The sequence below is a fragment of the Anolis sagrei genome, chromosome 5 (genome assembly GCF_037176765.1).
Source record: "Anolis sagrei isolate rAnoSag1 chromosome 5, rAnoSag1.mat, whole genome shotgun sequence".
NCBI lineage: Eukaryota > Metazoa > Chordata > Lepidosauria > Squamata > Dactyloidae > Anolis > Anolis sagrei.
The window spans coordinates 13,349,549-13,361,673 of NC_090025.1; the positions used below are offsets into that span (position 1 = coordinate 13,349,549).

The window sequence follows — 12,125 nt, forward strand, 5'->3', positions numbered from 1 at the left end:
AGTCCAACACTCAAACCATTACACCATTCTGGCACTTAAATATAAAATGAATATCCCTATTTAAGTTTTCTTTTACCAACTTCTAAATGCATTGGATTGAATTTGACTGGCGTCATGCCCATGTGGAAATTCCCTTATGTATGCAGTTATCTTTCTTTAGCTATTGTGCAATGGGAATAGTAAGTTCATGGCTGTGTAAGAGGCGTTCCACAAATGCAATCATTTCACATGAACCTTAAAACCTGGCTCTTCCGCTGTGCCTTTGATGAATAGGTATATAATCCCACATGATTGCTCTGACTCAAAGTTCTGTCATTGGAATATACGTCCCCCTCATGGGAAAGTTTGCTTCCACAACTCCCGCTGGAATGAGCCCTCTTCCGTAAATTACCTGCTTCTCTCTTTTATCTCGCCTGACTTTTTGATTAGTTTTAATCAGTTTGTCTCCTTGATTACTACATGTTGCCCACCCATTATAGTGCCTGTGCATATTTTTTATTTTTCATATTGTTACGTATTCATGTGTATTATTTAACTATGATGTTACTGTTTATTGTTTGCATTTTCGGTTTGTGTTTTTGGTTTTCTTTATAGTAATTGTCATTTGGGCTTGGCCTCATGTAAGCTGCTCCGAGTCCCCATTGGGGAGATGGTGGTGGGGTAAGAAATAAATATTATTATTGGGTTGTTGTAGGGTTTTTTGGGGGCTATATGGCCATGGTCTAGAGGCATTCTCTCCTGATGTTTCGCCTGCATCTATGGCAAGCATCCTCAGAGATAGTGAGGTCTGTTGGAACTAGGAAAAAGGCTTTATATATCTGTGGAATGACCAGGGTGGGACAAAGGACTCTTGTCTGCTGTAGCTAGGTGTGAATGTTTCAACTGACCACCTTGATTAGCATATAATGGCCTCACAGTGCCTGGAGCAAACTTTTGTTTTGAGGTGATCAGGTGTCCTTGTTTGTTTCCTCTCTTATTTGAGAACACAGAAATGCTGGATCACTCTCACAACCACCATGTCAGACTACACAGAGAAGCCATTGAAATACACAAGCATGTGGACAATTTAAACAGAATTTATTATTTATTTATTTACAGTTCTTATATTCCGCCCTTCTCACCCCGCAGGGGACTCAGGGCGGATTACAGTAAACACATATATGGCAAACATTCAATGCCAGTTTGACAAACAACATTTAACAGACAAATACACCAAGGCTATTTAACTTTTTTCTGGCTGCCAGGGGAGCTGCTGCTTTTCATCGTCCATCAACGACATCGATGAAGTTCTTCCGCATTCCACATTCCCCGGAGTCTTTTTTCTTTATGGCCTCATAAATTAGTTAAATTTAGCCTCCCACACAAGGTGGTACCTTATTTTCCTACTTGACAGATGCAACTGTCTTTCGGGTTGCAAAGGTCGACAACGGGCTACACAATGGCTGGACACCCACTCCAGCCCGGGCTGGCTTTGAACTCATGACCTTTTGGTCAGAGTGATCTTAATGCAGCTGACACTCAGCCAGCTGCGCCACAATCCCGCCACAATCCCAGAAAGGAGGAAACCATGAAAATGAACAAAGTCTGGCTACCAGTATTAAAAAAAACTCTAAAATTACAACAGCAGAACAACAGAGAGGAAACAAACAAGGACATCTAATCACCTCTCAACAAAAATTTGCTCCAGGCACCGTCAAGCCATTATATGCTAATCAAGGTAGTCAGTTGAAACATTCACACCTAGCTCCAGCAGACAAGAGTCCTTTGCCCCACCCTGGACATTCCACAGATATATAAACCCTTTTTCCTAGTTCCAACAGACCTCACTATCTCTGAGGATGCTTGCCATAGATGCAGGCAAAACGTCAGGAGAGAATGCCTCTAGATCATGGCCATATAGCCTGAAAAAACCTACAACAACCCAGTGATTCCGGCCAGGAAAGCCTTCGACAATACAAAGATTATTATTATTATTATTATTTGCCAAAATTGAATTGTTAGTCCTGAATAGAAATGAGCTACCGAATCAACTGGATCTAAGTATATATTGACTCATCATTTAAGAGTGGACTCGGCAGTTCTGTTGTATTTAGGACTAAGCAACAACATTTGAGCCATGCAATTGGAGATTACTCAGAAGTACATAACAGTTTCTCAGTGGTTTCAACCATCGTTTTGTTTGCAGGAACTCCCCTAGTACATTCCCTGTTGCACAATAGCAGATGCACATTTGGGTGTACAATATTGGTATTTATCAGACATTATAATGTAATTCATTATGTTCAGTCAACTTTTATTTATTTATTTATTTATTTACTATGCTTCTATACCACCATTCTCAGCCTGAGGGCGACTCGTAGCAGTTTACAAAACGGCACAATTCAATGCCCACAACAGTACAAAAATAATTTAAACATTAAAAACATTTTGTTGTGAATGCAGGGGCAGCTGAAGCAATAGGCAAGATACGCATTTGCGTATAGCACACATCCACGAGGGGCACTCTTGAGACATCCCGTGCCCATCCCGCTCTCTTTCTCCTCTGGCAGCCCCTTCCTCACTTCCTTCCTTCCCTCACTAAGATTTGAATGCCCCTCAACAAGCGAGCAGCCCGGGAGTCTTTGGCTACACCTCCGAGAAGAGGGTGGTGGAGGCAAAACCTGAACTGGGTCAGCTCCGCACCCATGCCTCCTGGCTGCTTAGGTGTGAAGGCACCCAAAGCGTTTGCATGCTGCCTCGAGGTTGGGGGTAAAACCCGGACTGGATTACCCATCCTTCTTCCAGATGGAAGTGGAAGAAAGCAGAGAATTCTCAACCTGCGTGTAACCCCGCTGGCCCAGATGAGATTATGTCAGGACCAGTGGTCAATTCAGCTATTCCCCACAGAGCAAGAATAAATTAGAACTTCTGGGAAAAGGAGTGTAAATGCTGCTGAAGGCGGGAGGAGCAAAGATGGAGTGACACCAGGTGTGTGTGTGTGTGTGCGCGCGCGTGTGTGTGAATCATATCTATCTATCTATACCTATGGCTGGATGGCTCTTTGTCAGAAGGGTTTTGGTTATATTTTCTTGCCCTGGTGAAGGGATTTGGACTGGATGGCCTTAAGGCACCATTTCTCAACCTGGGGGTTGGGACCCCTGCGGAGGTCATAAAGGGGTGTCAGTGTGGTCACCAAAACCATCGGACAACACAGTATTTTCTGATGGTCATGGGGGTTCTGTGTAGAAAGTTTGGTTCAATTCTATCATTGGTGGGGTTCAGAATGCTCTTTGATTGCAAGTGAACTATAAATCCCAGCATCTACAACTCCCAAATGTCAAGGTCTATTTCCCCCAAACTCCATCTGTGTTCATATTTGGGCATATGGAGTATTCGTGCCAAGTTTAGTCCAGATCCATCATTGTTTGAGTCCACAGTGCTCTCTGGGTGTAGGTAAACTATAACTCCAAAACTCAAGGTCAATGCCCACCAAACTGTTATACTGTTTTATGATGGTCTTGAAAGTCCTGTGTGCCAAGTTTGCTTCAATTCCATTGTTAGTGGGGTTCAGAATGCTCTTTGATTGTAAGTGAACTATAAATCCCAGCAACTACAACTCCCAAATGACAAAATCAATTTTTTGAGTGATGGTCACTCATTGAGTTGTTAGGTATATTCTGTCCAAATTTGGTGTCAATTGGTCCAGTGGTTTTTGAGTTATGTTAATCCCACAAACGAACATTACATACATACATACATACATACATACATACATACACATACATACATACATACAGGACTGATATCTGTAGTTTCATTGAACCACATCCCACGAAATAGTAGAATGACAATAAAGCTATTCTACTCTATTCTATAGGCGGTGAGTGAATAGGAGTGGGAAACGTGGACCTTGAAGGAAAATGTTCTATGATACCTAGAAATCCAAGTTTCCAGCTATTGTGCTGTATTGGCAATTCTTTGGAGTGTAATACTGAGATAGGAAATGGACAATGATTTATGTGAAATGACAATGCAAGGAAACCGAAAGTGGCCGGGAAAGGGAATTTCCCCTGAGGATGGAGCCAGTGGGTGAAAGCAGCCAATAAATACGGGCTTCCCTCCTGGCTTTCCTCACATCGCATCTCCCTCTTCCAGAAGCCTCCTTGGGAAGAAGAAGGAGAAGAAGAAGGCAGAAAGAAGCCCCAGAAGCAGCAAAAAATGATGAAGTCCGCTCTCGCAGTCCTGCTCCTCATCCTCAGTGCAGCTCTCCTGCAAGGTAATTTGATTTCCACCTTCTTTTTTTCCATTTAGCTCCATCAACAGATGAGAAAACTTTTAGGGTCTTGATCCCAGCACTTTTTGTTACTCTTTTCTTTGCCTACAACTCCTTTTTTTTTCATAATTAATTTTTATTAACCACAAAAGAAATGCTATATACATAAAAAGAGGTGGAACAATATAGTGAAATAAAGATGTATAAGTCTTAACAAAAACTACTTCGTTCTTTTCTTTAAGCCAGATTCTTTACAGCGATTCAATTTGTTCTCCTCTTTTTTTCTAAACATCTAATAATTTTTTATTGCATTTATATTCCTTTCATTACAAAAACAATCTCTATAATTCATAGAATTACTTTTTATCCCTTTCCCCAGTTGTGCTCCCCCTTGTGCTCCCCATCTCCGGAGTTCTTCTTTTCTTTATACTCCCACCAGAACCTCATTTCTTCTGGTGGGGGTTGGCTCCCATCTTCTTTCCTTAATGTTTCCTCAATAAATATTTTCCATATATTTTCAAAATCATTATCCTTCCTTAGGCCTTTTTTAACTTTTAAATTGCATGTTAATTTGTCATCTATTGCTAATTTCCAAATTTCCTTGTACCATTCTTCTATCTTAATTTCCGCCTCTCCTTTCCAATATTTTGCTATTAGTAGCCTTGCAGCCATTAACAACATTGTTATCAGATTCTTTTCATTTTCCTTCCATTCATCTGTATTGTAAATAGATAATAATATAGTTGCTGGATTTCTATTAATTTTTTTTCTTCATAATACTTTCTATTTCTACTATAACTTTCCCCCAGAAAATCTGTACATATTTGCATTGCCACCACATGTGGATATACGTACCCCTTTCTTGGCAACCCCTCCAACATTTTTCTGAACAACTCTTATCCATATTATGGATCTTTATTGGGGTCAGGTACCATTTCCATACCATCTTATAGTAGTTTTCTTTTATCCTAATTGATAAATTCTTGAGGTGTCTTGCTCTCCATAATTTTTCCCAATTCCTTTCTCCTATTTTTATTCCCAGTTCTTCTTCCCATAGTTCCCTTGTTTGTATCCCTTTTCTCTCCCCTTTAATCTCTATTAATATTTTGTATATAATACTTGTTATCCCTTTTTGATGCTCATTTCCTTCTTTAGCCAGTTCTTTTAATATTATATTTTCAAATTTTGTTGATTCTCTTTCCCCTAAGCTCTTTCCTTTCCACTTTTTGAACCATTGGTCTAGTTGGACCCAATGGAGCCATGATATATTTAATTCACCTAGGATTTCCTTAATAGAATCATAGAATCAAAGAGTTGGAAGAGACCTCATGGGCCATCCAGTCCAACCCCCTGCCAAGAAGCAGGAATATTGCATTCAAATCACCCCTGACAGATGGCCATCCAGCCTCTGCTTAAAAGCTTCCAAAGAAGGAGCCTCCACCACACTCCGGGGCAGAGAGTTCCACTGCTGAACGGCTCTCACAGTCAGGAAGTTCTTCCTAATGTTCAGATGGAATCTCCTCTCTTGTAGTTTGAAGCCATTGTTCCGCGTCCTAGTCTCCAAGGAAGCAGAAAACAAGCTTGCTCCCTCCTCCCTGTGGCTTCCTCTCACATATTTATACATGGCTATCATATCTCCTCTCAGCCTTCTCTTCTTCAGGCTAAACATGCCCAGTTCCCTAAGCCGCTCCTCATAGGGCTTGTTCTCCAGACCCTTGATCATTTTAGTCGCCCTCCTCTGGACACACTCCAGCTTGTCAATATCTCTCTTGAATTGTGGTGCCCAGAATTGGACACAATATTCCAGGTGTGGTCTAACCAAAGCAGAATAGAGGGGTAGCATTACTTCCTTAGATCTAGACACTAGGCTCCTATTGATGCAAGCCAAAATCCCATTGGCTTTTTTTGCCGCCACATCACATTGTTGGCTCAATAATGCTCTTCTCCTTTATTTGTTCCATCCAACTTCCAATTTTATCTAGTTTCTTGTTTTTCAACTCCTTATCCATCACATTTTTCAGATTTTTAGGAAATTTCCCCTCCGTTATAACTGGCATTATTTTAGAATTCCCTTTGATTAGGTTTTTCTTATATTTGTTCCATATTGATAGTATATTTCCCAATGGTACATTTCCCATTTGATTAATTTCCTTTTGTGAGTATTCCTTAAAAAAATATATTTTCTAATCTCATTTCTATATCTTTATTATTTATTTCCATCCAGTCTGTGTCAGCTTTGTTTAGCATCCCTTCCACCACATGTCTCAATTGGTTCGCCTCATAATAACTTTTGATTTCGGGTAGTCCTAGTCCTCCTTCTTTCTGTAGTTTGTACCAGTAGCATTTGTTTATTCTATTCTTTTTCCTGTTGTTACAAAATGTATTTGTTAATTGCTGCCATTTATTCAATTCAATTTCCGAAATTTTGAGGGGTATCATTCTAAATATGAAGTTTACTTTGGGCAGGATTTTCATTTTAAATAAGGCTATTCTGCCAAACCAAGATAGGTGTGCATTGTTATATTCAACTAACCTTTTCTCTGTTTCTTTCCTTAATACCACTAAATTTTTCCTTTCCATTATTATTTTATTTATTTACTTTGCTTATATACCGCTGTATCTCAAGCCCGAAGGCGACTCACAAACAGTAAAAACAGTAGAAACAGCAGTAGTTCCATACAACATATAACAATTGACTTAACACATTATCCATAAATTACCAATAAGCAATTACAATGCACAATTATTACAAAAAACAACCGTACCCAATCTTCTCATCATCCAAGCGTAGTCCAGGTTCGTCGTCCATTGTTCCATTCCTATGTTCCATTACCAGATTGCACTAAATTACTCAAACGCCTGCACAAACATCCAGGTCTTCACCTTTTTGCGGAATACCATTAGAGATGGTGCTAGTCTAATGTCCGTAGGAAGGGCGTTCCACAGCCGAGGAGCCACCACCGAGAAGGCCCTATCTCTCGTCCCCACCAGCCGAGCTTGAGAAGCAGGCGGGATCGAGAGCAGGGTCTCCCCGGAAGATCTCAAACTCCTGGTGGGTTCATAGGCAGAGATGCGGTCAGATAGGTAGACAGGTCTCACTTAGATTCTTAGTTACTACTACTCCTAGGTATTTTATATCCTCTTTTAGAGTTATACAACTCCTAAAATTTCCCAAGCGAAGGGATTGGGGGAGCTAAAGTCAAAACTTTTCCAAACTCTATTGGAGATCATTTTAAAGATCATCTGCACAGAAGAATTAATACATTTGATACCCCTTAAATTTACTATCCCAGCTTAATACTGTTGATTCCTGGGAGTTGCAGTGTGATGGGGCCCCAGGACTCAACAGCACTCTTCAACCTTGTAAAAGTACAACATCCATAACCCTATATAGCATTTTTTTATTTATCGAGTCATCAGCAACCAGTCAATTATATTACATTTCTAACAGAACAAAGCAAACATGGGGGATGACATCATTCCCCACATCCAAAGCAGCTTGATTTTGAAACGCAATCCCAGGCTGAACTCCAACAGCAGTGTAGATCCAGTCTAAACAATCTTTTCAAGGGTTCACAGATAAGTTACTTTCCTATAATAATTGAAATGTGCAGCATAAGACCCATTGTGCCATCTCTTACAGGAATGCCGACGTCCAGCAGGGGACGCTGTCTGTGTCAAGGAAGGCGCATGGCACGGGTCAACATCTTGGATGTTGCAGAAGTGGAATACCACCGGTCAAGCCCCAGCTGTGCTCAGGACGAGTTGGTGTAAGTAGAGAATGACACAAAGCCCACCTTAGGTATAGGGTGGCTACCTGTGCTCGATGGGGTCGCACTCCCTCTGAGGACACAGGTCCGCAGCTTGGGGGTCCTTCTGGACTCTGCTCTGGCACTTGATGCCCAGGTGTCAGCGGTGGCTGGGAGGGCCTTTGCACAGTTAAAGCATGTGCACCAGGTCCCTTACACAATGCACAACTGTAGCATCCTGATATCACTTGAATTGCCATTGCCTCATCCTACGATCTATAGAATCAATAGATCAATAGGTACCGCTTCTGTGGGGAGGTAATGGCGCTCCATGCAGTCATGCCAGCCACATGTCCTAGGAGGCGTCCATGGACAACGCTGGTCCGGCTTGGAAATTGAGATGAGCACCACCCTCCAGAGTCGGAATTAACTAGACTTAATGTCAAGGGAAAACCTTTACCTTTTACATCCAATGATCATAATCATGACTAGCCTGGTTTGTAATGGCTTTCCATTTTCTGTCTTACAGAGTTGTGTTCAAAACGAATGGGAGGACAGGATGCCTCGACATGACTAGACAGCAGGCAAAGATCATAAAAGAGGTAAGGAGCAGCATCGACAATTGGACAGTGGGTTGTTGTAGGTTTTTTCAGGCTGTATGGCCATGGTCTAGAGGCATTCTCTCCTGACGTTTCGCCTGCATCTTTGGCAAGCATCCTCAGAGGTAGTGAGGTCTGTTGGAACGAGGCTCCTGCTTCCGCCGCTGCTTCCGCCTTTGCGGCCCTCCCTCTCTTGCTCTCCCACCCACCCGTCCTCCCTCCCTCGCTCGCTACTAGCCGGGCCAAGTCCTGGTTCTGCCACCGAGTGAACGAGGGAAGGCGGGTGAGCGAGTGAGGAAGGAAGAACCGCAAAGGCAGAAGCAGTGGCAGAAACAGGAGCCTGGAAGAGGTGGCCAGGCTCCTGCTTCTGCCGCTGCTGCCCTTGCTACCCTGGCTTGCTCACTCACTCTCCCTCCTTTGCTTGCTCACTCACTGGGCTGGGTCCTGGTGACAGAATCAGGACTCAGCCAGGTGAGTAGAGAGTGAAGAAGGGGGTTAAGTGAGTGAGTGAGAAGGGTGGCAAAGGCAGCAGCGCCTGCAGAAGCAGGAGCCTGGCTGCCTTTTCCAAGCTCCTGCCTCTGCCACCGCTGCCGCCTTTCCTCACTCGCTCACTCACCAGATTGCAGCGGCAGAACCAGGACTCAGCCTGATGAGCAAGCAATGGAGGAAACAGCGAGGGAGCGAGTGAGGGTGGCAAAGGCGGCAACAGTGGATAATACGGAGTGTCGGCTAACTGGGACTCTACTGTATATAGTGACCCTATGCAGAAGCAGGAGTCTGGCTGCCTCTTCCAAGCTCCTGCCTCTGCCGCTGCTGCCACTTTGCTTGCTCACTCACTCACCAGGACAGATTGCAGTGGCAGAACCAGGACTCATCCCGGTGAGTGAGCAAGCAATGTAGGAAATGGCGAGGGAGCGAGTGAGGTTGGGCAGTGAGGGCAGCAAATGCGGCAGTGGCGGATAATACGGAGTGTCGGATAACCGGGACTCTACTGTATATAGCGACCCTATGCAGAAGCAGGAGCCTGGCTTCCTCTTCCAAGCTCCTGCCTCTGCTGCCGCCTTCCCTTGCTCACTCACTCACCAGGATAGATTGCAGCGGTAGAACCAGGACTCAGCCTGCTGAGTGAGCAAGCAATGGAGGAAACGGCGAGGGAGCGAGTGAGGGAGGGCAGTGAGGGCGGTAACGATGGATAATACGGAGTGTCAGCTAACCGGGACTCTACTGTATATAGTGACTCTATGCAAAAGCAGGAGCCTGGCTGCCTCTTCCAAGCTCCTGCCTCTGCTGCCGCCTTCCCTTGCTCACTCACTCACCAGGATAGATTGCAGCGGCAGAACCAGGACTCGTCCCGGTGAGTGAGCAAACAATGGAGGAAACGCGAGGGAGCGAGTGAGGGAGGGCAGTGAGGGCGGCAGCGGCGGATAATACGGAGTGTCGGATAACCGGGACTCTACTGTATATAGCGACCCTACTTTGCGGATTTTCACTTTTTGCGGGTGGTGGTGCAGGGATTCTGTAACAAAGCTATTCCACTGACTGTCAGGATCAGAGTTAATCCTGGAACGCAACACCCACAACAAGTGAGGGAACACTGTATTGACGTTTTCCTCTGCTTCTCTTGCAGGCTATTTTGAAGAAAAGGAAGTGAAGACCAGAAAGGAGAAGTGTACGAAAATAGGAGTGATCATTTCATTTCAGAGGAAGATTGATAATACGGTTCAAGCTGGGTCTCAGGGTTTAAATTATTCAGGCATCTCCTTGAGGACTGACTCTTGAAGGACTCTAAAAACCATCACCCTTGTTTGACGAACATCTTGCTCTCATAAAACTGCAAGGATTCTGTAACAAAGCTATCCCGCCGTCCGTCCGGATCAGAGTTAGTCTTACTGTAAAAGGAAACAGAAAAGTGTTTGACCTCAAGGACAATGATGTCACACGTGTTATTTTTGTTGTTATATTTCCTGTTTTTTTGACATTTTTAGGAAGAATAATGTCCCACCATCAGGTCATGTTTGTATCTTTCTTTCTAAGTATTTGTGTAAGCTATTAAGAGTTAGAAAATAGGTATTTCCTCTGTTTGTTTTGTCCACTTGGTGTGTTGTACTACAATGCCCATCGTTCCCAAACTCAATTGCTGGCTGTGTTGTAGCTCCACACATCTAGAAGGTACTGTGAAGAAAGCTGGTGGAGATGTCCAAATTCTCCTTTCGAATCCACTCCTGTAACTACAATTAAGCTGCATTCCCAGGACGAATGGGGAAAATGGGCATTTATTTTTTTTACATGTATCTTTGCTTTTGACATGGAAAGCTAACCCTTCCCTTTTCTGCTGCAATTTTAAGACAGACCCCTCTGGAATTGGTATTTATACAAAGAGAGAATTGGAATCCCTGGGCTAAATTGGAATCCCTGGCCCTCCATATCCACTGATTCTATATCCATGGATTCAACATCTATGGCTAAACCAGGCATGGGCAAACTTGGGCCCTCCAGGTGTTTTGGACTCCAACTCCCACAATTCCTAACAGCCGGTAGGCTGTTAGGAATTGTGGGAGTTGAAGTCCAAAACACCTGGAGGGCCCAAGTTTGCCCATGCCTGGTCTAGACCATACTGTAGCTGAACAAGAAGTAGATTGAAAACTACTACTGTGCCATATAATGCAGATTGAACTACATTGCCATATATTCCTGTCAATCTGCATTATAATGGCAGTGTAGATGGGGCCAAAGTCAGCTCAAAGGGAAGGAAAAATCAGCTATGTAACCTCAGGATACTACTTTTGTTTCATGACCACTGTAATGTACATGTATGTTTGTTACCTGCCCAATATGTACAGATGTAAATAAAGAATTGTTTTCTAATAAGTCTGTAGTGCTTTCTCTAATTTCTCTTGGATGAATAGCATTCATTTCTAAGGGATGAAATAATAATAATAATAATAATAATAATAATAATAATAATAATAGGCCTGAAAAAGTTACAGGGAATGAACACATCAAGCTACTCTGGGACTTCCGAATTCAGACAGACAGAGTTTTGGAGCACAATACTCCTGACCTCATGACCGTGCTAAAAAACAAAGTATGGATTATCAATGTTGCAATCCCAGGTGACAGTAGGATTGAAGAGAAACAACAGAAAAAGCTGACACGATATGAGGATTTAAAGATTGAGTTGCAAAGTCTGTGGCACAAGCCAGTCAAGGTGATCCCAGTGGTGATAGGCACATTGGGGGCAGTGCCTAAAGACCTTGGCTTGCACTTAAACACAATCGGCGCTGACAAAATTACCATCTGCCAGCTGCAAAAGGCCACCCTACTGGGATCTGCACGGTTTATTCGCCAATACATCACACAGTCCTAGACACTTGGGAAGTGTCTGACGTGTGATCCAATACAACAGCCAGCAGAGTGATCTTGTCTGCTGTGGACTCATTTTATTGTGTTTCAAATAATCATGATGATGATGATGATGTTTAATTATATTCCGCTTTATCTCCCCGGAGGGACTCAGAGCGGATT

At 43.2% G+C, this 12,125-nt stretch overlaps 1 protein-coding gene across 1 annotated transcript; it reads left to right on the forward strand.

Moving 5' to 3' along the window:
* The first annotated feature begins 4,090 nt into the window (after positions 1 to 4,090).
* CXCL11 (C-X-C motif chemokine ligand 11) lies at positions 4,091 to 11,468 on the forward strand. The gene is made up of 4 exons (XM_060776231.2): positions 4,091 to 4,255; positions 7,896 to 8,022; positions 8,531 to 8,603; positions 10,228 to 11,468. Exons 1-4 carry the CDS (start codon positions 4,198 to 4,200, stop codon positions 10,249 to 10,251), a joined length of 282 nt encoding a protein of 93 aa, XP_060632214.2. The 5' UTR covers positions 4,091 to 4,197; the 3' UTR covers positions 10,252 to 11,468.
* Positions 11,469 to 12,125: the final 657 nt, after the last annotated feature.